Source organism: Hyla sarda, chromosome 5 (genome assembly GCF_029499605.1).
Source record: "Hyla sarda isolate aHylSar1 chromosome 5, aHylSar1.hap1, whole genome shotgun sequence".
Classification (NCBI taxonomy): domain Eukaryota; kingdom Metazoa; phylum Chordata; class Amphibia; order Anura; family Hylidae; genus Hyla; species Hyla sarda.
Window position 1 is genome coordinate 194084519 of NC_079193.1, and position 25866 is coordinate 194110384.

A 25866-nucleotide genomic window follows, 5' to 3' on the forward strand; every position below is an offset into this window, starting at 1 on the left:
TAGAGATAACATGATATCTGCATGTGACAAATTTAGGTTTGCTACATCTGTATCAATATATGGTACATTGTTTAGGATGATAACATACATATCATATGTTGTATATCATATTCATAAATCCAAAGGAAATCATTATTTCTATATATTGAATAAAATGGCTTATTAGAATTTATTATATTAAAGTTTCAATTTGAAACAGGACACAAAATCTCAAAATATAAGGATATTTTGTATGAATTATTTTGCATATATTTGCCTCACTTGGCTAAAGTGTGCACATTGGAAAATTTTTAAGGTACATCATATCAGGTCACAACTACAACATACAGTAGGACACGGATAGACTAATGTTTTTTTATATTTGTGTAATAATGCTTTAATGTGTTGTAAAATATGAATGCTCTGTGTATTTAGAATATTATTTATGGATGTGGCAACACCAATTTTATTGATCAATTAAAAAATATACACAAGGGAAAATATTTTTGTATCTGTATATTTGAAAATTTGAAACCCAGTTTTATATATGAAAATGGCACTTGTTTCTACAGTAAAAGTGAACAACGTGTTGAGTTCCAAGTATCAATTTATTTTTTTTATGTTTTCTTGTGGTTATGCTTTGAGCTGTTTTGTAAAATAAAACAGTTTTTGTATTTGGAAACTAATTTGTTCTTTCAGATTCCTTTTCTCCATAGAGTTCTGCTAGTTTTTTAAACTCTGGTCCCCAATCATCAAGAAAAGTATAGTCTTGGTCAGATGGCGATCCTAAAGAATCTAGAGAGCTTATGGATCCTTCTTCAGACCTTTGACCCTCATAAGCATATGTCTGTAAAGAGTCATATGGGGGAACACTTGGGTCATGGTCTGCCTCAGCCAACTTTTGATTGAGAAATTCCTGAACGTTGATTGTTTCAACAGCAGATTGATCTTGATGTCTCGGTGTACACATTACTTCTGGTCTTACATCCCTCCTGTATTTTAAATCCTCTGCTGCTGATGGGTTTCGAAGAGCGGAAATATCAAAAGCTTCAGTGTCTGCTTCCCCTCCACCTTCATCATCATATGTTACAACATTTTCACGCACATCTTCTTCAGCAATTATAAGAGGTTCTTTCTTTCCTCGCCGAAGAGTTATAAAAAGAACAACAATAGCTAGAAAAAAAAATTAAATAGTTAATTACTCCAATGAACAGATTGCACATTTGCCCTTTCAGTGGTATAACATTGAGATATTGTTGTGATCAGTTAATCATTACATCCTACTGCGCAAAATCCGCTGCATATTCTCCAATGAACAGACACACTGGGTTTCCCCGTGGCAGTCCTGTGTGCACAGTGAGATTTGGAGATGTGCCCGTACATCACAGTCACATCGGCATGCTGGGCCTGCCTCTAATCCTCACTGCACACATAGGGCTGCCATGAGGAAACCCTGTGTGTCTGCTCATAGGAGAATACACAATGTATTTTCCGCATTTAGTGCAGCATATTTCCTAGATTTTGCACAGCATGAAAAACATTGCACATGCGCAATGTGTGACACTTCTCTAAAGGTGATTCCTTTAAAACAATACCGAACTAGTCAATGCTGTTGTCATTCCCAACAGTCTACTTTTTACCCCCAATATCTAATTTATTGCATGGTCATTATTACAACATAACAATAATAAACAATAATATTAGACAATATATATCTCTGAGGACATGAAAAAAACCTGAAGAAAATTTCCCTTCTAGGATTTCTAAGCTGCTTTGTCAGTCTCAGTGCAAGAATCTGATAAATCACATGATGAATCTGACAGGAAAATGCAGAACAAAAAAAAAATAATAATAATAATAAGCAATATATTGTGTTTGAGGAAAAATAGTTGAGACCAGTGGTCTCCACCCAGCCATATGTTGAAAAGAGTTAAAATCTGGTGAGCTCTTCGATTCACAAAAAATTAACAATCAGAAGTTTGAGCATAAATATTGCTAAACATATGGAATCAGCAATAACTCATGCCCACTGAAGTCTTGGAGCAGCACTAGATCTGTATGCATGTAGAAAATGGATTAGATGCTTTTGGAATATGCTTATATGCTGAATTATACCCAATGATAAAAATGTTTTCAAGCTGTAGGACACAGACAAAGTAAAGCACAGACTAGAAATACTAAAAGGATGCAAGGAAATAAATCAATAAGCAAACCTATGCATTTAGGGTGCTATTGGATAAAATTCTCCTTGATGTTTGCTAAGTATCAAATATTCTTACATATTTTAATGTTTGTCAAACCGCTTGTTTGTGTGGGCCCAAACTAGACTGATTTTCTCCTTTATATTTAAAATCTAGCTGTCCTAAAATATTGACCTGATAGTGCAAGTTATTGGCAAAATATTTATTTTCAGAGATAATAAAGTTAAAGAAGCATTAAAGGGGTTCTCCGGTGAAATACAATTTCTTTCAATCATTTCAATCTTGCATGGATCTCTTTCAGGCTGGGTTCACATATGTCCAGCATCCGGCATAGGTGAACCCAGCCTAGATCTCGACACAACTGATGCCATAACTAATGACAACGTGTATCAGTTGTCATCAGTTGTATGGAATCTGGCATCCATTGTCTCTGCGTTCCTCTGTCCAGTGCCGTCCAGCGTGTCCGACCATCCGGTGTCAAAATTGAGATGCTGGATAATTGTAAACTGTCCCATTCAAATCAATGGGATCAATTTTAGCATCAGTTTCCCTTCAGTGCATGAGAGAAACTATGCCAGACGCCGGACGCTTTTACTTAGAGAAGCGACTCTGAGATTATTTTTCATGACAAATTGTACTTTATATTAGTGGTAAATCTTGATTCATGCAGCATTTTTTTTTATGAAAAACTTCAAAATTTGTGAAACATTTAAAAATTTCGGGTATTTAAAAAAAAAATAAAACATTTTATTGGCATTCACTGTACCGTATGGCGATACTCAATTTATTTAGCGTTTTATGTTCTTTTTACCTTTTCACAACAAAATCATTTTTTTCGCCCTTTTTTGTGTTGCCATGTTCTGACAGCCATAACTTTTTTTTCCCTCCAATGCCAATATGTGAGGGCTATTTTTTGCAGGACGAGCTGTACTTTTTTTTTGTATAATTTTTGCAATTTATGCTATCTCCTAATTTTACTCCATGTTTTGGACCAAAATTTGCACTTTTTCTTTTTTGGCAATCATCATGTTGGGTAAATAACATTTTCTTTTTATTGTACAAGTCATTACGAACAAAGCAATACATATTATGTATAGGTTTGGGTGTTTTTTTTTAGGGGGTGATAATATAGGGTTTCATTGGGAAATTGGCTTTTATTTAATTTCTTTTTTTTACACTTTTTTAAAATAACTTTTTTGTATTTATATTTTACATTTTTTACAGGTTATACTCTGTACTGCAGTACAGTATAACTGTCAGTACTATGGCTGGACCTCACAGGCTGCTATGCTAGATGTGAAGAACTAACCTCCTTCTGCCATGGAAACTAACAAGATCCCATGATTGTATTGCAGGATTGCAGTTGGTGAACAGGAGGAGCCCTCTCCCCCTTTCAATCCCATAGATGCCGTGATCAGAACTGATCACACAATCTATAGGGTTAATGCTGCCGAGACTGGTGCGATCCCGATTTCGGCAGTTGTGGCGGGAACACGGCTGTGATTGACAGCCGGTTTCCATCTGCAATCTCCTGCAGCACACTGCACTTAGCAGGCGATTGCTAGGACATATGCATAGGTCCAGTTGAGTTAACATGTAGGCAACTGGGATGTATGCATACATCCTGGCGCAGGAAGGTGTAAGGACACAGCTATTTTTCATATTTACTCCTTGCTTTCTAAAAGTATGTTTTATCCTTATTCTGTAGGTTCATACGATTACAGCAGTATCCAATTTATATAGGTTTTGTTTTATTTTACTACAATTTTTTTTAAAGTTTTGTATGAAAAATCGTGTGCTTATAATTGTCCTCTTCTGACCCATGTTAAATTTTTTTTTTGCATATGGGGATGTATCAGGGCTAATTTTTGAACTGAAATCCGTATTTTTTATCGGTACTATTTTTGTTTTAATAAGACCTTTTGATCACTGTTTATTAAAAAAGAATTCTGGAATGTGAAGTGGCCAAAAAATCAGCAATTCTGAACCTTGGTATTTTTTTTTTTCCATATTTATACTACTGACCGTGTTGTTTTATTATCATTATACTTTTATATTTATATTTTGGACATTTCCATACATAGCAATGCCACATATCTTTAGATTTACATTTGTTCACATTTTCTTTACTATCTCTTGGTCCCCAAATCTTTCGATTGCATACAATGAACAAAGCTGTTCACAGCCTTGATCAGTGTTATCAGTGCTCCATCACTACAGGCTGCCGAGGCTACCTCCAGTGTTGAAGATCAAAGAGAAAAGTAGGGACTCTCCACCCAGGTCTTGGTTGTTGATAGCGCTGGGCACACATCAAATAATGGGAGAGGACTCAGGATTTATATGTATGTCATGTGTCCTCTAAGGGTTAATGTTAGTGTTGGAGCTCTGATTGGATGGGATGGAGGAGGGTAGGGACCCTCCCCTGGTCCTCTCAGCTCCTGATCTAAATGGAATTGTTTTCCCCATTTTAGACACCACAATCAACTTTGATCTCAGTGTCTAAAAGCTAATGCCAGACATCTGCCCGATCGGCAATGTCTTTCAGTAGCCATGGGTCTTGGCTGCTGAAAGCCCTGTGCACACTTCATACAATGGGAGGCGACTCAGGACTTACATGTATGGCCTGTGTCCTCTAGGGATTAATGTTTTTAAAATAGCATACTATTGATCACTATAAATAACATTATCATGTTGCATTCTGTATAAATATTGTATAAAGAAGCAAAGAAGTAGGACCATTTATGTAACCTGAATGTTTTATTTTCTTGAACTGTGTAAAACTTGAACATTTCATGCCAGGTAGTAGACGTTAATTCATAGAGTTTTTGTTAAAATTTTTGTCCTGTTTTTTTGACAAGGCAGTGTGTAAAAAGATGACAGCTTCTGTCAAGCTGAAGAAAATCACAGAAATCATACAGTACATGCATATGCCTTGACTATGCTCATCATTACCTAAAGCAAATATGTCAGTACAAGGCATTTTCATTGAGTGTAATTGGAAGTTCTTCAAACAATTTATCTTTTGGATATAATCATGAATAATATTTTTGGTGACTTAAACAACTGTTGTTTCTAATCTTACTTTAATATACAAGTGATATTTGCCTTGATCTGAAAATTCAAGTTTGAAAAGGCATTTTTTTCTCTGATATTTATATGACATATCTATTAAAAAAAAAAGGGGGAATGAAAAGTGGCAGTCACATGTCTCTCCACAGATTTGTATAGTACTTGTGAAAATAGGTGAGCAAGCTTAAAGCGCAACTGTCATGGAAATTATACCCCCCCAGACTAATAACATGATAGTAAAGACCATGATACGTGTAATGCAACTGTACTTTTGTCTGCTGTTTATCACTCTTTATCAGCAGGAAAATAGTTTTATCGTGAGGTCAGCAACAGTCGGATAGGCGTGGCTGGGGATAGTAATGCCCCACCTCCGCCAGGCCTATTCCCCGTAAGTGAGCGCTGGACCACTGTGTGATTGACACACAGGTCCCCACCCCCCGATGTCCATGATGTGCGGGCCGGCATGACTCCACTGAGGCTATACATATAATGTGCACCTTTATGTTATATGAAATACAGTGCCCGTACTCCTCTTCTTTCTTCTCATGGTGCCAGAGACACGCTGCTTCTGCTTTCACTACAGGAAGAGAGCTCGCTCCCGTTGTCTGCCACCAGCTCAGTGCGCCTGCACAGTGCTAGAGGCAGGGAGCGAGCTCACTGCCTATAGTGAAAGCAGAAGCAGCGTGTCTCCGGCACCATGAGAAGAAAGAAGAGGAGTACGGGCACTGTATTTCATATAACATAAAGGTGCACATTATATGTATAGGCTCAGTGGAGTCATGCCGGCCTGCACATCATGGACATCGGGATTGGGGACGTGTGTGTCACTCACACAGTTGTCCAGCGCTCACTTACAGGGGATAGACGTGACAGAGGTGGGGCATTACGATCCCCAGCCACGCCTATCCGTCTGTTGCTGACCGCATGATAAAACTGTTTTCCTGCTGATAAAGAGTGATAAACAGCAGCCAAAAGTACAGCTGCATTACACGTATCATCATCTATACTATCATGTTATTAGTTTGGGGGTATAATTTCCATGACAGTTGCGCTTTAAAGCAGCCCTATTTCTATAAATGGGAATCCCAGACATGGGAATGGCTACCAAAGCCTTAGAGAAGTTAGTCTAAGATTCAAATATTTCTTTTTGGTGACTGATCTAGTAGCTTATGTCTCGCTTCTTTTAGGATATGTTCACACTACAGTGTGTGTACGGAATCTCCGCTCGCTGAATTCAGCGAGCGGAGCTTCAGACTGGCAGCCGGCGGCGGCGGTAGGACAGCTATGGAGTGCTCGTGGACTTCCGCGCAGAGAATGAACATGTTCTTTCTTTGCGCGGAACAATTTCAGTGGCCGAATTATCCACCGCTGAAATTCCGCAGTGTGAACGGGTCTCGCGGAGACCCATTCACACTAATGTTAAGTTCACACGGCGGAATTCCACTGGAAAACATTTTCTTTTACATCAACTGGTATCAGAAAGTTAAACAGATTTGTACATTACTTCTATTAAAAAATATTAACCCTTTCAGTACTTATCAGCTGTTATATACTACAGAGGAAGTTCTTTTCTTTTTGAATTTTCTGTCTGACTACAGTGCTCTCTGCTGAAACCTCTGTCTATTTTAGGAACTGTTCAGAGTAGGAGAAAATCCCCATAGCAAACCTATCCTGCTCTGAACAGTTCCTGAAATGGACAGAGGTGTCAGCAGAGAGCACTGTATTCAGACCGAAAAGAAATTCAAAAAGAGGAGCATTCAGCAGCTGATACGTACTGGAAGGATTAAGATTTTTAATAGAAGTAATTTACAAATCTAGACCACTAGAGGAGGAGAGAGCACACCGTGCAGCTGAACATGCAGTTATACGATACCGCTGGTATACACTGGCAGCCTCCGGACCCGTTAAATAACAGAGCAGCACCTGCGGGGTGCACACACTAGATAAAGTATCCAATAGTACAATAAAAAAAGAGGTAGCGTGCACTCACCACGGGTAAACGGCTGCAGGCCCAAGGTCCGGGATCACCGAGGCATAGACGAAGACGGTAAGGGGCGCTCAGAGGCTACGCCGGCTGTTTCGGACGTAGGAACGTCCTTCTTCCGGCCTCCTACGTCCGAAACAGCCGGCGTAGCCTCTGAGCGCCCCTTACCGTCTTCGTCTATGCCTCGGTGATCCCGGACCTTGGGCCTGCAGCCGTTTACCCGTGGTGAGTGCACGCTACCTCTTTTTTTATTGTACTAATTTACAAATCTGTTTAACTTTCTGACACCAGTTGATTTAAAGGGGTATTCCTGTGGAAAACTTTTTTTTTTTTGCCAGAAAATGCCAGAAAGTAAAACAGATTTGTAAATTACTTCTTTTAAGAAATCTTAATCCTTCTAGTACTTTTAGGCGCTGTATACTACAGAGAAAATGTTTTTATTTTTGGATTTCTCTTCTGTTACGATCACAGTGCTCTCTGCTGACCTCTGCGTCCATTTTAGGAACTGTCCAGAGCAGGAGAAAATCCCCATAGCAAACATATGCTGCACTGGACAGTTCCTAAAATGGAGAGCAGAGGTCAGCAGAGAGCACTGTGGTCGTGACATCAGAGAAATCCAAAAAGAAAAACATTTCCTCTGTAGTATATAGCCCTTAAAATGTACTGGAAGGATTAAGATTTTTTAATATATGTAATTTACAAATCTGTTTCTGGCACCAGTTGAAACTTTCTGGCACCAGTTGATTTATAAAAAAAAAAGTTTTCCATGGGAGTACACCTTTAAAAGAAAATGTTTTCCAGTCGAGAACACCTTTAAGAAGTAAGGCTGGGTTCACACTACGTTTTAAGCAATAAGGGACAGTATACGTCTGGGGGGGTCGAAAACCTGGCGTTTCAATGAGCCATCCGGAGTCAAATTCTGACTCCAGTCGGCTCATTTTTGCCCCATATATGGTTCTTTAACCAGACCTAAAACCGTGGTAGACAACACAGTGTTAACCCAGCCTTAGCATTAAAAAATGCTCACAGGAAACCCTGTTTCTTGAAAAGCAAAAAGGTAGAAATAGGCATTGGGGGAGATTTATCAAAACCTGTCTAGAGGAAAAGTTGCTGAGTTGCACATAGCAACAAATCAGATTGCTTCTTTCATTTTTCAGACGCCTTTTAAAAAATGAAAGAAGCAATTTGATTAGTTGCTATGGGCTTTTCCTCTGGACAGGTTTTGATAAAACTCCCCATTATGTTTTTAGGCAAGTAGCACATGATGGAATGCTGGGTGACTTCATGTGAATTCTACTGTCACAAGTACAGCTTAAACATACATTCAGATCAAGCATCCCATCAAATGCTTTAGTTAAAGGGGTATTTCAGGCAAAAACTTTTTTTTATATATCAACTGACTCCGGAAAGTTAAACAGATTTGTAAATTACTTCTATTAAAAAATATTCCAATAGTTATTAGCTTCTGAAGTTTTCTGTCTAACTGCTCAATGATGATGTCACGGGAGCTGTGCATGATGGGAGAATATTCCTTGCATGATGGGAGAATATCCCCATAGGAACTGGACAGCTCCCGGGACGTGAGTCATCAGAAAGCAGTTAGACAGAAAACAGCAACTCAACTTCAGAAGCTAATAACTATTGGAAGGATATATATTTTTTAATACAAGTAATTTACAAATCTGTTTAACTTTCCAGAGCAAGTTGATATATAAAAAAAGGTTTTTGCCTGGAATACCCCTTTAAGGTAGTAAAAGGGCTTAAATGGGCACTGTCTGATACAAAAAGTTTTATATGCTTTGTTTCTTGGCAAGACATTAACCTTTCTAATACACTTCAGAAAGAAATGTTATTTCCTTGTTATATAAATTATGACTTTAAGGGTGTATTCACACGGGAGTGCATCCGCAGCGTATTTGATGCTGCGGATGCGCTGCTGAAACACACAGAGTTAAGACAGAGCAATCTCCCTGCTGCCATAAGCTCTGTGTGTGTTCGCTCGCATCTGTGGATTTCCCGTTGGCAGACACACAGCTATGGCAGCAGGGCGATTGCTCTACCTTAACTCTGTGAGTGCCAGCAGCGCATCGGGGCCTAAAATTCACTGGGGAGGCACTCTTGTGTGAATACACCCTTAAAAAACAACATTAGGGGTCCCCTTACAATCCAGAACATAAACTTGTCTGGCTGTAGCATCATCTTTGTTCAAGCTGAAGCACAGGCATGGACAAAGTCAAAGAAGTAAGGGTAGAACTAGCACTCCTCTGTGCTCACTCATGTCCTATTAGACTGCAGCATCAAAATAGAGAGCAAGGGATTACAGAGCAACCTGCAGTGATTTGATGAAGAGGCCCAGCACTGCACAGCCCACTCTGGAAGGATTTAAATGTATGGTGAGTGAGGACATGCCCCATCCACAGCACAGAATAAAAAAAAAAACTATTGAACAAAAGGTATAAAGTATTTACAGTGGGGATCAAAAGTTTGGGCACCCCAGGTAAAAATTTGTATTAATGTACATAAAGAAGCCAAGAAAAGATGGAAAAATCTCCAAAAGGCATCAAATTACAGATGAGACATTCTTATGATATGTCAACAAAAGTTAGATTTTATTTCCATCATTTACACTTTCAAGATAACAGAAAACAAAAAAATGGCGTCTGCAAAAGTTTGGGCACCCTGCAGAGTTAAAGGGGAAGTCCAGTGGTGAAAAACGTATCCCCTATCCTAAGTATAGGGGATAAGTTTGAGATCGCGGAGGGTCAGCCCGCTGGGGGCCCCCCGCAATCTCTCTGTACGGGGCCCTGGCTCTCCGGCCAGATAGTGGGTGTCGACCACCGCACAAAGCAGCCGACACGCCCCCTCAATACATCGCTATGGCAGAGCTGAAGATTGCCGAAGGCAGCGCTCCAGCTCTGCCATAGAGTTGTATTGAGGGGGCGTGTCGGCCGCCGCTTCGTGCGGTGGTCAACACGCTTCCTTCGCGCGGGCAGTTGGGGCCCCGTACAGGAGATCGCGGCGGCCAAAGCGGTCAGACCCCAGCCATCTGCAACTTATCCCCTATCCTTAGGATAGGGGATAAGTTGTTCACCACTCGTTCACCACTGGACTACTCCTTTAATATCTTGTACTGCCCCCTTTGGCAAGTATCACAGCTTGTAAATGCTTTTTGTAGCCAGCCAAGAGTCTTTCAATTCTTGTTTGAGGTATCTTTGTCCATTCTTCCTTACGAAAGTCGTCCAGTTCTTTGAGATTTCTTAGCTGTCTGTCACGCACTGCTCTTTTAAGGTCTATCCATAGATTTTTAATTATGTTGAGGTCAGGAGATTGTGAAGGCCATGGCAAAACCTTCAGTTTACGCCTCTTGATGTAATCCCCCGTGGATTTCGAGATGTGTGTAGAGGATCATTATTATTTGTAGAAGCCATCCTCTCTTTAACTTCAGCTTTTTCACAGATGGCATCAAGTTAGCATCCAAAATTTGTTGAAATGTAATTGAATCCATTTTTCCCTCACTCGTGAGATGTTCCCTGTGCCACTGGCTGCAATACCACCACAAAACATGATTGATCCATCCCCATGCTTAACAGTTGGACAGAGGCTCTTTTCATTAAATTATGTTCCCCTTCTTCTCCAAACGTACCTTTGCTCATTCCGGCCAAAAAGTTCAATTTTAACCTCATCGGTCCACAGAACTTGTTTCCAAAATGCATCAGACTTGTCTATATGTTCATTTGCAAAGTTCAAATGCTGATTTTTGTGGAGAGGACATAGAAGAGGTTTTCTTCTGATGACTCTTCCATGAAGACCATATTTGTACAAGTATCTCTTTATAGTGGAATAGTGTACCACAACTCCATTGTATGCCAGATCTTTCTGGAGGGATTGTGCAGTCAAATGTGGGTTTTGAATTGTTTTTCTCACAATCCTGCAAGCTGTTCTGTCTGATATTTTTCTTGGTATTCCAGATCTTGCTTTAACTTCCACTGTTCCTGATGACTGCCATTTCTTAATTACATTCCGAACAGAGAATATTGACATCTGAAAACGTTTTGCTATCTTCTTATAGCTTTCTCCAGCTTTGTGAGCGTCAAATATTTTCAGATTTCTAGACAACTGCTTAGAAGAACCCATGGTGCTGATTGTTGGGGCAAGGTCAGATGAGTCTGGGCATTTAAAACCTTTGAGACTGACATCACCTGGTCTTCCCAGATGATGATTGAGAACAATTCATGACACTGGCAGGTTTCAGCTTTGCAAAGGGGGCAGTGCATGCTATAAATTCTGCAGGGTGCCAAAACTTTTGCAGACACCATTTTTTTGTTATCTGTTATTTTGAAAGTGTAAATGATGGAAATAAAATCTAACTTTTGATGACATATTATAAGAATGTTTAATCTGTAATTTGATATATTTTGGAGATTTTTCCATCTTTCCTTGGCTTCTTTATGCACATTAATGCAAATTTTTACCTGGGGTGCCCAAACTTTTGATCCCCACTGTATGAGAGCAATATGAGTGCTAGACACAAAATAATTATATGTACATAATCAGGATTAGATATTAAGTAACATATAACATTTTTTTTTGTGTGTGTGTGTGTATGACAGGTACTTTTTAAAGTCAGGTTGTCCTTTATGTAACAAGAAAAAACTAAAATGTATCAAATGTGCCCTGAAATGTGCCTATTTAAATTTATTTATAAAGATTTTGTCATGTATTTATTTCATTCATTAATAAATATATACAAAATTAGAAACCTCTGATTTTTTTTTCTTTTTTAAAGGACACTATCCTGAAAAGTTAATTCTTAGGAACTTCCCTTCCTATGCTTCCATGGTGCCTGCTCCCACTTTTAGCACCTTTTGCTCAATTCCAATACAATGTGAGGGTCACCAACCAAACTCTGGGTAGAGATGGTATTTCATTGTGCAGTTTGGCCCACTGAGAATATCAGGACTCTAATTTAGCATCACATCATGAGCCAGGGCAGTAGATTAAAATCAGGCACTTATTGCCTGTTATTTTTATGCTTCCTGGCTCCAACCTATTGCTATTTATTTCTGACTCTTGACAATATGCTGGTTATCCCCTTGCAGAACATTTTTTGGCGTTATCTGTGCTCAAAATTTTTTTACACTGGACTAATTTCTGGCTTACCCTTTGCCTGCTTTATCAGTTTTTCTATGTTTTTTTTCTAGTTCTGATCCTGGCTAGTTCACTCTGTTGCTCATCCTTGATTCGGTTTGCAGCCTTTAGTCTTGCCCCATCTGGTCATTTGACTCCATAGAAGCAAACAGGGTCCCCGGCAGTCTATCCTGTTTCAGAAAGTGTCTTGGTCAAAACTTGGGGTTTCCTTAGATTCCAAAAGCTAGAGTGGAATGGAATTTTGGTAGCCTTATGAGCTCATTGGGTCACTTTATACCTAGACCATAGCATATGGTAACATTTATATATACCAAACATTAATTTTCTTATTAGAAGTGACATAGATGTCCTGTATTTTTTAAAAATTTGAGATTTCCTTTACTATTGTGTAACAAAATCTAAAAATGACTATTATAATGTAGCAAACCTAGAAAATGATAAACTTGTGATGATTCCTAATTATTCAGTGTTATTATAAAACTATTTCAACAAATCTATTATATGCAGTGAAGGAATTTCTTTACTGGTGAATATATTATAAACCATCATATTTTCAGTGATTGAATCAGAACACAGTCCAGATGTTACCAACATAGTTAACAAATGCGCAACCTACGTTTTATTTGTGTAAATATATTTTTGAGCATATGGTAATTCAATTTAAAACAAAAAGCCCTTTACTAAATACATTCCATGTCATTAATTGATTTAATGCTTACCCAGTAGAATGATAACACAGAGCAGAATTGCGATTAGGGCTCCAGTACTTAGTCCAGCAGATGATAGAAAAGCTTCAGCATGGCAGGTTTGTACACGTCCATCTCTTTCACAGGCACAAACTCTAATAGTCAGGGTGCTGGTGCTACTTAAAGATGGGCTTCCACCATCGGCAAGCACAATGGGAAGGTAGTAAATATCTTGAGATGTTCTGCTAAATCTTCTCCGTTTTGTTAAAACACTTGCTGTGTTATCTAATAATGAAATAATAATAATGTTATTTGCGGAAGATATGATTCTGGTTTTATTGACCATACAGGACAATAAGATAAAAGTGTAAAACTATTATTGTACTTAACACAGATCTTAAAGTATTCCTCTAATTCCAAGTGTGATTATTATGTTATAAAGAAAAACTACATCACATATCTGCAACAATGACTGTTTCCTCAATGGACACAGAAAATTTGGTCTATCTTATGCTGCTTATCTTCTAGCAGAGATTAAAGGGGTTATCCAGGAATCGAAAAATAGAACACATTTCTTTCAATAACCGCCCCCTGTCTGTCTCCAGGTTGGGTGTGGTTCTACAGTTCAGTTCCATAGAACTGAACTGAGCCAAGTTGTAATACCACACGCAGACAGCAGTTTTTAAAAGAAATTAGCTCTGTTTTTAGATTCCTGAATAACTCCTATAAGGCTTCCAGTGGGCACAGAAGCCTAGGAAACAGTATACATGTACTGCAATTTTAGCCATGCAGAGAGGGTGTACAGATATTCTGAAAGACCTTTAATGCAGTATATTGGATATTAAAATCAAGAAAAAACTACTTTGAGATATGCTTAAAATTTTTTTTTTTTAAAGTAAAAATATCTGTTGTACTCTATGCTAGGATTATAAGCATCTCATATGTAAATAATAACAGACAGAATGTGTTACCTTCGTTGTTTCTTAAAGTAAAATTTGGGTTTTGTCCTTGACTTTCTTGTAGAGAAAAATAAAATTGGTTCCCATTTGCGGTGTCATCTTTATCTATGGCTGTGATCGTGTGAATAACCTAGTAAAGACAAATATGTGATGCTTAGTTGTAGATAAACATTTCATGAACACTGAAAGTCTGTTTATTATTTAAGGAAAATGATGGCCCTCATTTACTATTGCAAACCCAACATGTTTTGTTGGGTTGTGTGCCAAGGAATTCTGTCTGTGCCAGAATTTGCGCCAGAATTGAAAAAAAAGACTAACTCTACATTTTACTAAGAAAACCCGAAAAAGGCGTCGGGAAAAGGTGGCATGTTCACCGAAAAGGGACGTGTCACTGACATTTTCACAAAAACCCAACATATTTACCGGTACTGTAGTCCTTCCATACCCCTTATTACACTGGTTGCCCGTCTTTGAACCCTCTCCAGATCCACTGTGTCTTTCTTTTACATTTGAGCTCAGTACTGTACATAGTATTTCATGTGTGGTTTGAATAGTGATTTGTACAGAGGTTGCACTATGCCCCTTTTGATGCACCCCATGATTTTATTTGCCATGGCAGCAGCTGCCTGGCACTGATTGCTACAGGAAAATTTACTGTCGACTAATGCTCCTAAGTCCTTTTCCAATTCAGTCGTCCCAAGTGTTCTCCCATTTAATACATAATACCAGCCTGGATTTTTTCTCCCCGTGTGCATTACCTTACATTTATCAGTGTTGAACCTCATCTGCCACTTCCCAGCACAAACCTCCAACCTACCCAGATCCATTTGTAACAGTGCACTGTCCTCTATTGTGTAAACCACTTTACAGAGCTAAGTATCATCTGTAAAGATTGATGAAAGGCATCCTTAGACCATATAGGATATCTCTGAAGCCTTTTTTTTATGTTCTACAAGGAATTCAAGCTGTATCTGCAGTAGCTAGGCATTGTAAGGCAGGCTAAGGTACCAAGTGAGAAAGCGTGTTTAACTTGAAATGATCATTGGGCTGTTAACCTTTTTCTAAACCACAAGTAGGTATGCCACATGATCGGACATCTTATCCCCTATCCAAAGGATGTTTAGGGGTGGAGTAACCCTTTAATTGTAATCATCTCTGTGATGATAAAGATGAGACTGTTGAAACAAGATCTTTACAGAACAGGAAGTTTTAGTTTATGATATAGCTTAGTGGCCAGAATTAAAACTGCAACTGAAATTATTTTAAAATAAAGTTAGCAAAAGAAAAAATTAGAAGCCAGTTTTGTCTCACTATGTGGTCATAACGTTGTAATTGTTCAAGTGGTACATTTTGGTTCATACCTTCAGCTATCATTTGTGAAAAAAACTAATATTGTTTAGAATTGGAAATGCTCTTCTTTTTAAAAAATATAGTCATACTATATAAATTAATCAATACATCACATTAACTATATATATATATATATATATATATATATATATATATATATATATATATATATATATATAGTTATACACAAAATAAAAAAGCATAGTTATGCTCAAAAAAAAAAAAAAAAAAGGAAACACAAACAACACAATGTAACTCCAAGTCTGTGAAATCACACTGTCCACTCAGGAAGCAACACTGATTGACAATCAATTTCACATGCTGTTGTGCAAAAGGAACAGACAGCAGGTGGAAATTATAGGCAATTAGCAAGACACCCCCAATAAAGGAGTGGTTCTGCAGGTGACCACAGACTACAGACCACTTCTCAGTTCCTATTCTTCCTGGCTGATGTTTTGGTAAATTTTGAATGCTGGCGGTGCTTTCACTCTAGTGGTAGCATGAGATGAAGTCTACAACCCACACAAGTGGCTCAGGTAGTGCAGCACATCCAGGATGGCACATCAATGCGAGCTGTGGCAAGGAGTTTTTCTGTGTCTGTCAGTGTAGTGTTCATAGCATGGAGGCGCTACCAGGAAAAAGGCCATTACATCAATATACATGGAGAAGGCCGTAGGAGGGCAACAACCCAGCAGCAGAACCGCTACCTCAGCCTTTGTGCAAGAAGGAACAGGAGGAGAGCAGCCAGAGCCCTGCAAAATGACCTCCAGCAGGCCATAAATGTGCATGTCCACTCAAACCGTCAGAAACAGACTCCATGAGGGTGGAATGAGGGCCTGACCTCCACAGGTGGGGGTTGTGCTTACAGCCCAACACCATGCAGGACGTTTGGCACTTGCCAGAGAACACCAAGATTGGTAAATTTGCCACTGGTGCCCTGTGCTCTTCTCAGATGAAAGCGGGTTCACGCTGAGCACATGACAGACATGACAGAGTCTGGAGATGCCATGGAGAATTTTCTGCTGCCTGCAACATCCTCCAGCATGACCGCTTTGGTGCTGGGTCAGTAATGGTGTGGGGTGGCATTTCTTTGGGGGGGCCGCACAGCCCTCCATGTGCTTGACAGAGGTGTAGCCTAAATGCCATTAGGTACCGAGATGAGATCCTCAGACCCCTTGTGAGACCATATGCTGGTGTGGTTGGCCCTGGGGTCCTCCTAATGCAAGACAATGCTAGACCTCATGTGGCTGGAGAGTGTAATCAGTTCACGAAAGAGGAAGGCAATGATTCTAAGGACTGGCCCGCCCGTTCCCCAGACCTGAATCCGATTGAGAACATCTGTGACATGAGGTCTCGCTCCATCCACCAACCGCACACTGTCCAGGAGTTGGCGGATGCTTTAGTCCAGGTTTGGGAGGACATCCCCCAGCCACCTCATCAGTAGCATGCTCAGGCATTGTAGGGAGGTCATACAGGCACGTGAGGCCACACACACTACTGAGCCTCATTTTGACTTGTTTTAAAGGGGTATTTCAGGAATTTATTTTTTTATTTAACTATGCTACAGGGGCTGTAAAGTTAGTGTAGTTCAAAATATAGTGTCTGTACCTGACGTTTTTCTCACAATTCTTATGTGATTTTCACCCCAATATTTATTTTTAACAACATACAAAATGACTGTTGTCTCAGATGTTTCCCAGGCTGCAATGCAGCCGAAACCTGATTCACTAGTCAGCTGATGACAGGGAGCCTGTCTGCTTCAATGGGTGGAGGGATCGCTTAGTGGGGGAGAGATCAATCGGCAACTAATGCAACAGCTGTAATGCAACAGCTTGATTGAAAACCAATGGGTGCAGCTCATTTATGTTTTAATGGGTGGGGTGGCTGATGTGTGGGAGGGAGGAAAATGGAATTATGGGATTTGTAGTCAAAAAAAGAAAACTGAAACAGGAAATACCAGTTCAAAAAAAGCTAACCACAGCATTATGGTAATCTCACAATATAGCCATTTAGCCCCAAGACAAGCGCAGATCCTTCCTAAGCATGTCCATTACTGTCTGCCAGGTACGTACTAAAATCACCTTATGGTGGATAACCCCTTTAAGGACATTACATAAAAGTTGGATCAGTTTTGATTTTCAGACCTCAATGGGTTGATCAATTTGATTTCCATTGATAATATTTATGTGATTTTGTTGTCAGCACATTCAACTATGAAAAGACGAAAGTATTTCATACGGTTTGTTCATTCATTCAGATCTAGGATGTGTTATCTTAGTGTTCCCTTTATTTTTTTGAGCAGTGTATATATATATATATATATATATATATATATATATATATATATATATATATACATATATGGCCGGGGCTACATCAACGTGGTCATAGACCTAAATAGTGTTGCTCGCGGATATTCGCAATACGAATATTCACGAATATAGCACTTTATATTTGTAATTACGAATATTGTTTTTTTTTTTTTTTTTTTTTTTTTTTACAGTACACATCACAGTGATCATCCCTCTCTGCTTCCAGCTTGTGTGGTGTAAAGAAGGCTCTAATACTACTGTGTGAAACTGGTGTGCGAATTTTCGCATATGCGAAAATTAGCATATGCAAATTTTTCGCATATGCCAATTTTTGCATATGCAAAAATAAACGCGAATATTCGCGGATATATGACGAATATGCGCCCATATATTCGCGAATATTCGCGAATTCGAATATGGCCTATGCTGCTCAACACTAGACCTAAACAACAACTACCTATACTATGCAGCTCGAGTTGCACATTGGTGTTAACGTCCTATACTAAAGACCGACTACCTACACAAAACAGCTACAGTTACTACCTCAGCGTAACTGTCCTATTCTAGACACAAACTACCTAGCAAAGAAGCTTGAGTTGTGCCATATCTGTTGCATAGGAGTACACCTATAAAAGAGGGCAAAACCACAGACAAATTTAACAATGCAGCATGTCTAATGGCATGCCATTTTGCTGATGGGTGAGATCCTGGACGATTTAACAAGAAGGATAACCCTTTTTGAATGCAGATTTACATAAGCCCTAAACTAATCCTGGCGGCCAGGTGTAGCAAATTGCATAAATGTTAAATGTAACTAAGGTAAAGCCGCTTGAATATACCCTGGCTGCCACCGGTTAATATGAGGGCCAAAACCCAAATTGACAAGACAGTAACATACTAAACTCAATTATACATGTTGATAATGTCATGGTAACCATGGATATCAAGGATACACCTTGACACCTAAGCAGCCCTGCAGTAACAGAACTAAACAAATGTCATTCACAAACTCACATGATTCCTATACAATGTCAACTTCAACATTATAATGAAAAATAGTTGTGACTGGACTTTTTTTTAACAATATACAAAATGACTGTTGTCTCAGATGTTTCTCAGGCTTCAATGCAGCCGAGACCTGACTCACTAGTCAGCTGATGACAGGGAGCCTGTCTGCTTCAATGGGTAGAGGGATCGCTTAGTGGGAGAGGGATCAATCGGCAACTAATGCAACAGCTGTAGGCACCTTGATTGAAAACAATAATATTTCAGAACCAATAACCTATCCCATTATGTGCAAACATATCTGACAGTAGCCACGAGAACAGTGTTATTGCCAACCTTAATTTGAGTTTAACCACTACTAAAGCCTGTAGTTGTGACTGGACTTAACAGAAACATATCATACCTAACAATTCTGCTGTTTGTTCTAACAAGAATGCATAACTAGGAATATCGTCACCATTCTGTAGATTTGACAGATCATACTGTAACTACAAGCCAAACAATATATCCAACAATACAACTTTCTGAGCCAACAAGTATACATGACTAATAAAATTACCGCCAACGTGAAACGTAACAGTCTGTAACCATGTGTCACCTGTAGACGGGACAGATCATAACCAAAAGCCAAGTCATGTATCCAACAATACAACTAACTGAGCCAACAAGTATGTATGACTAATGGTATTGTCACCGGCCTAAAAACATGACTGGTAGTAACCATAATTAACCTATGGATGTGACAGGTCATGACCGAAACTAAGCAAGTATCCTATGACATGACTGTATGATTCAGCAATTATACATGACTAATAATAGCGTCACCATCCTGAATAAGATGACAGGTTGTAACCATAAATAACCTGTAGACACCACAGGTTTACCCAAGCAATGTATCCAAAAGTATAACCATCTGATCCATATAACTATATGAAACCAATACTATCCTCACAAACCTGAATAATGTGAAAGGTAGCAACCTTATCAATCTGTAAACATTGAAGTAAGGAATGTCAGATGTCATAACATAAAGGACCTTATGAACTAAAATAATGTAAAGTGCAGTATATGAGCTCTAGTAACATGAAGGACAGTATGTCATACATACTAATGTGACACAGAATCAGCTACAATACCATTAACCCGTTAATGACTCAGCCCATTTTGGCCTTAAGGACTCAGCAAATTTTATAATTACGTTTTTGATTTTTCCTCCTCGCCTTCTAAAAACCATAACTCTTTTATATTTGCATCCACAGATGAGTATGAGGGCTAGTTTTTTGGACCAGTTGTCCTTTTTAATGAAATCACTCCTTTTACCATAAAGTGTATGGCGCAACCAAAAAAATACTAATTGTATGGAGAAATTGAAAAGAAAACCGCAATTTTGCACATTTTGGAAGGTTTTGTTTCCATGCTGTACAATTTACGGTAAAAATAACATGTTTTCTTTATTCTGTGGGTCAATACAATTAAAATGATGCCCATGATTACATATTTTTCTTTTATTGTACCGCTTTAAAAAAAAATCGCAAACTTTTTTTAACCAAATTAGTATGCTTAAAATCCCTCTACTGTATTTGCTAACCTATAACTTTTTCATTTTTCTATATAAGCTGCGGTATGAGGGCTCATTTTTTGTGCTGTGATCTTTACTTTTTATTGAAACCACATTTACATATGTAAAACTTTTAATATATTTTTTTATAACAAATTTTTGGAATTAAATGTTACGAAAAAGCTGCAATTTGGACTTATTTTTTTAATGTTTTTACGCCATTCACCGTTCGGGATCATTAACATTATATTTTTAATAGATTGAATATTTACCCATGCGGCAATACCAAATATGTTTATTATTTATGTAACAGTGAGCGCTCCGGTCTCCTCCTCTGGATTGGAGCACTCGGTCCACGGTGTCCCTGCGCATGCTGACCGGAGCGCAGGGTCTCCTCCGTCGGGGATGCGGTTAGTATGGCGGCCGGTCCCCGAACACACGCCGCATCCCATGTCCACTTACCCGCGGCCCCGTCCTCATACACTGCCTCTGCCTCCCGGCGCGCGAGGCCCCGCTCCTTAGGGCGCGCGTGCGCCGGCTTCATGAAATTTAAAGGGCCAGTGCACCATTGATTGGTGCCTGGCCCTCACTGTTCTAATAAAGGTTTCCAGCCCCTTCCTGCCCTCGCCAGATCTTTGTGCCTCGTGCCGAGAGAAAGCGTTCCATACCATTAGAGTGTTCCCTGCCTGTTGCCAACCCTTGCCTGTGACCTCCGCCTCTGATCCCGTGCTGCATGCCTTGACCTGTTGCTAGTGACTACCGCTTCTGATCCTGTGCCGCCTGCCCTGACCTTCACCACGTCTGACTACGCTTCGGCCTGTTCCTCCTGTACCGCGCATATCTCAGCAACCAGAGGGGTCAAGTCCCTATCTGGTGGAAAGACCTGGGGGCTACCTGCCGCAGCAAGACCATCCAGCTTTGCAGCGGGCCCTGGTGAAGACCAGTAGCTCCTTAGATTCAGTTCCCTGGGTACTGCCCACGTAATCACTCCTCTGGTCCAGTGGATCCACCCTCATTTACCTGTTCGGACCGTTACAGTAAGATCCAGCCATGGATCCCGCTGAGGTACCTCTTCCTAGCCTTGCAGATCTCACTACCGTAGTGGCTCAACAGACGCAGCAGATCGCCCAGCAAGGTCAACAGCTGGCCCAGTTGACTGCCATGGTGCAGCAGCTCCTGCCTGTCCAGCAACAGCTGTCTCCCCCGCCTATGCCAGTTGCCCCGCCTCAGCCAGCAGCCGTCTCCTCTTCCAGAATCCGCTTGTCCTTGCCCGACACGTATGGCAGAGATCCGAAGCAGTGCCGTGGGTTCCTGTTCCAGTGCTCTCTCCACCTTGAATTAATGGCCGACCAGTTTACATCTGAACGTGCCAAGGTGGCCTTCATTCTCAGTCTGTTAACAGGGAAGGCCCTGGCCCGCGCTGATCCAGCCACTAACTCCGTTCGGCATTTTTGCCAAGAGTTCCGCAGTGTATTCGAGGAACCTGCCCGGGTGTCCTCTGCAGAGACTGCTTTGCTGAACCTGACCCAAGGAGGTTCTACTGTGGGTGATTACGCCATCCAATTCCGCACTCTTGCTTCTGAGTTGAATTGGAATGATGATGCACTATGTGCCACATTTAAGAAGGGACTACGAAGTGAAATCAACAACGTCCTGGTGGCACGTGAGATGCTAATTCTCAAGCTGAAGAGGCCTTCCAGTCTTTGAAAACTTTTTTTTGCCACTGCACCTGTACTCTCCAGACCTGAGCCCACTAAGCCTTTTTCCCTGGAAGTGGATGCCTCCTCAGTGGGAGCCAGAGCCGTACTCACCCAAAAGTCACCCAGGGGCAAGACACTCACTTGCGGTTTTTACTCCAAGACCTTCACTCCCGCCGAGAGAAACTATTCTATGGTGACAGGGAACTGTTGGCCATAAAATTGGCGCTTGAGGAGTGGAGGCATCTTCTCGAGGGCTCCATCCACCCTGTGAGTATTTTCATGGACTACAAGAACCTTGCCTACCTCTAATCCGCTCAAAGGCTGAATCCACGTCAGGCTCGCTGGTCGTTGTTCTTTGCTCGCTTTAATTTTGTGATTCATTTTCGTCCAGCAAGCAAGAATATCACAGCGGATGCCCTTTCCCGCTCTTCCAATGTGGTGGGCGATGAAACTATTCCCCAACATATAATTCCATCCAAGCGCATAATTGCCGTTGCTCCAGTGGATCTGCGTTCTCTCCCTCCAGGCAAGTCCTATGTACCCCCACGTCAGCGGCTACGTGTCCTCAAGTGGGCCCATGCCTCTTTATTTGCAGGTCATCGTGGGGCACAGAAGTCTCTCCAGCTTATCTCCCAAAGATACTAGTGGCCTACTGTGGAAAAAGATGTGTTGGACTATGTCCAAGCCTGTACGATTTGTGCTGGGGACAAGTCGCCTAGTCAGAAGCCAGCTGGTTTTCTCTTGCCCCTCCCTATTCCTGAGACTATTCCTGGTCCCATATCGCCATGGACTTTGTTACCGACCTTCCCTCCTCCAATGGAATGACAGTCATTTGGGTCGTGGTAGAACGCTTCTTGAATATGGCTCACTTTGTACCTCTGCCCGGTCTTCCGTCTGCGTCAGCATTGGCCAAACAGTTTTTCCAACACATTTTCCACCTCCATGGTTTCCCCAAGCACATTGTCTCAGACCGAGGGGTACAGTTTGTTTCTAAATTCTGGAGGGCGCTATGTGGTCAGCTCGGGGTCAAGTTGGACTTCTCCTCTTCCCATCACCCTCATTCCAATGGCCAAGTGGAACGAGTGACTCAAATTTTGGGAGATTATCTACGCCACTTCGTCTCCTCACGCCACAGTGACTAGTCCGATCTGCTTCCCTGGGCAGAATTTTCCTATAATTACAAGCACTCCTCTGCCTCTAACAAGTCGCCACCCTCTTCCACTGCTGCCGCTGACTTCCTCTTCTCCCGTACCTGCAGTTGACGACCTTGTCCGTGATTTCTCGTCTGTCTGGCGAGAGACTCGCACCGCTCTCCTCAAAGCCTCTGCCCGCATGAAATCTCAGGCAGACAAGAAACACAGAGCTCCTCCACAGTTTTTCCCTGGTGACAAGGTGTGGCTCTCTTCCAAATATATACGATTGAGGGTCCCAAGCTACAAGTTGGGTCCCCGCTACTTAGGACCCTATAGAATCAAGAACCCGGTGTCCTACCAACTCCATCTTCCTTCCCTCAGGATTCCCAACGCTTTCCATGTCTCCCTTCTAAAGCCTGCCATCTTTAACCGCTTCTCGCCCAAGGTCTCTTCCCCTACTCCTGTGACTGGCACAACTGATGTGTTCTCTGTCAAGAAAATTCTGGCGTCCAAGCTCATCCGGGGAAGAAGATTTTTTTTGGTCAACTGGGAGGTCCTGAGAAGAGATCCTGGGAGCCTGAGGAGAACATCTTGGACCGCAGCCTCATCCCCAGCTTTCTTGGTGCCAAAAGGAGGGGGAGACCTAAGAGGGGGTACTGTAACAGTGAGCGCTCCGGTCTCCTCCTCTGGATCGGAGCGCTTGCTGCCTCTGCTCCGGTCCACGGTGTCCCTGCGCGTCCCGGTCAGACACGCTGACCGGGAGCGCAGGGTCTCCTCCGTCGGGGATGCGGTTAGTGTGGCGGCCGGTCCCCCCACACACGCCGCATCCCATGTCCACTTACCCGCGGTCCCGTCCTCATACAATGCCTCTGCCTCCGGGCGCGCGGCCCTGCTCCTTAGGGCGCGTCCGCGCCGGCTTCATGAAATTTAAAGGGCCTGCGCACCGTTGATTGGTGCCTGGCCCTCACTGTTCTAATAAAGGTTTCCAGCCCCTTCCTGCCCTTCCGGATCTTTGTGCCTCGTGCCGAGAGAAAGTGTTCCATTTCATTATAGTGTTCCCTGCCTGTTGCCAACCCTTGCCTGTGGCCTCCGCCTCTGAACCCGTGCTGCATGCCTTGACCTGTTGCTAGTGACTACTGCTTCTGATCCTGTGCCGCCTGCCCTGACCTTCGCTACGTCTGACTACGCTTCTGCCTTTTCCTCCTGTACCGCGCATATCTCAGCAACCAGAGGGGTCGAGTTGCTATCTGGTGGAACGACCTGGGGGCTACCTGCCGCAGCAAGACCATCCCGCTTTGCGGCAGGCCCTGGTGAACACCAGTAGCTCCTTATATTCCATTCCCTGGGTACGGCCTACGTCATCACTCCTCTGGTCCAGTGGGTCCACCTTCAGTTACCTGTCCGGACCGTTGCAATTTATTTATTTATTACACTTTTTGGCAGTAAAATGGGAATTAGGGAAAATTTAAATATTTATTGGGGGAGGGGATTTTTCTAATATTTTTCATACTTTTTTGTACTTTTATTTTGACACTTTAATAGTCCCCATAGGGGACTATCTATAGCAACCACTTTATTGCTAATCCTGTTCAGTACTATGCATAGGGCATAGCACTGATCAGTGTTATCGGTCATCTTCTGCTCTGCTCGATCTCAGACCAGAGCAGAAGACCCTGGATGGGAGACCTAAGGCTGCCATGCTTGATGATTGGATCCCGTTTAACTGACCGCACTGCCGCAGATGCTGTGATCTGTATTGATCATGGCATCTGAGGGGTTAATTGAACACATCAGTGCGATCGCTGATGTGCGCCCTTACCGGCGGGTCCCTGACTCCTGATAGCAGCCGGGACCTGCTGCGCATGACACGGGCATTGCTTGCGGTCATGTACATATATGTCAACTATAGTAACGTAAGCATGGAATATCAACTAAACCCCAAAATATCTGCTATAGTAGCATAAAGTGCAGAATATTAATTATAACAACATGGGCACCGAATATCAGCTATAGTAACTTAAAGCACTAAATATCAGCTATAGTAACGTAAAGCACCGAATATCTAATATAATAACATAAGCAAAGAATATCAGCTATAGTAACATAAAGTACCAAATATCAGCTTTAGTAACATAAAGCACCAAATATCAGCTATAGTAACCTAAAGCTCCGAATATCAGCTATAGTAACTTAAAGGACCGAATATCTACTATAATAACATAGGCACCGAATATCAGCTATAGTAACTTAAAGCACTAAATATCAGCTATAGTAATGTAAAGCACCAAATATCTACTATAATAAAATAAGCACAGAATATCAGCTATAGTAACATAAAGTACCAAATATCAGCTTTAGTAACGTAAAGCACCGAATATCAGCTATAGTAACATAAAGCTCCGAATATCAGCTATAGTAACGTAAAGGACCGAATATCTACTATAATAACATAGGCACCGAATATCAGCTATAGTAACTTAAAGCACTGAATATCAGCTATAGTAACGTAAAGCACAGAATATCATCTATAGCAACGTAAAGCACAGAATATCAGCTATAGCAATGTAAAGCACAGTATATCAGCTATAGTACCGTTAAGCATCGAATATCAGCTATAGTAACGTAAAACCCTGAATATTAGCTATAGTAATGTAAAGCACTGAATATCAGCTATAGTAACGTAAAACCCTGAATATTAGCTACAGTAATGTAAAGCACTGAATATCAGCTATAGTAAAGTAAAGCACTGAATATCTACTATAATAACATAAGCAAAGAATAT

The 25866-nt window shown here is 41.1% G+C and overlaps 1 protein-coding gene across 1 annotated transcript in view; it reads right to left on the minus strand.

The window, feature by feature from the left end:
- Positions 1–485: 485 nt before the first annotated feature.
- Positions 486–25866, minus strand: part of CDH18 (cadherin 18) — a 670758-nt gene continuing 645377 nt past the window's right edge. The window contains exons 10-12 of the mRNA XM_056520957.1: positions 14039–14156; positions 13101–13352; positions 486–1152 (exon numbers count right to left, since the gene is read on the minus strand). Of these exons, the coding sequence (XP_056376932.1) occupies positions 662–1152; positions 13101–13352; positions 14039–14156 (861 nt within the window). The 3' untranslated portion in view covers positions 486–661. The remainder of the gene's footprint in view (positions 1153–13100; positions 13353–14038; positions 14157–25866) is intronic.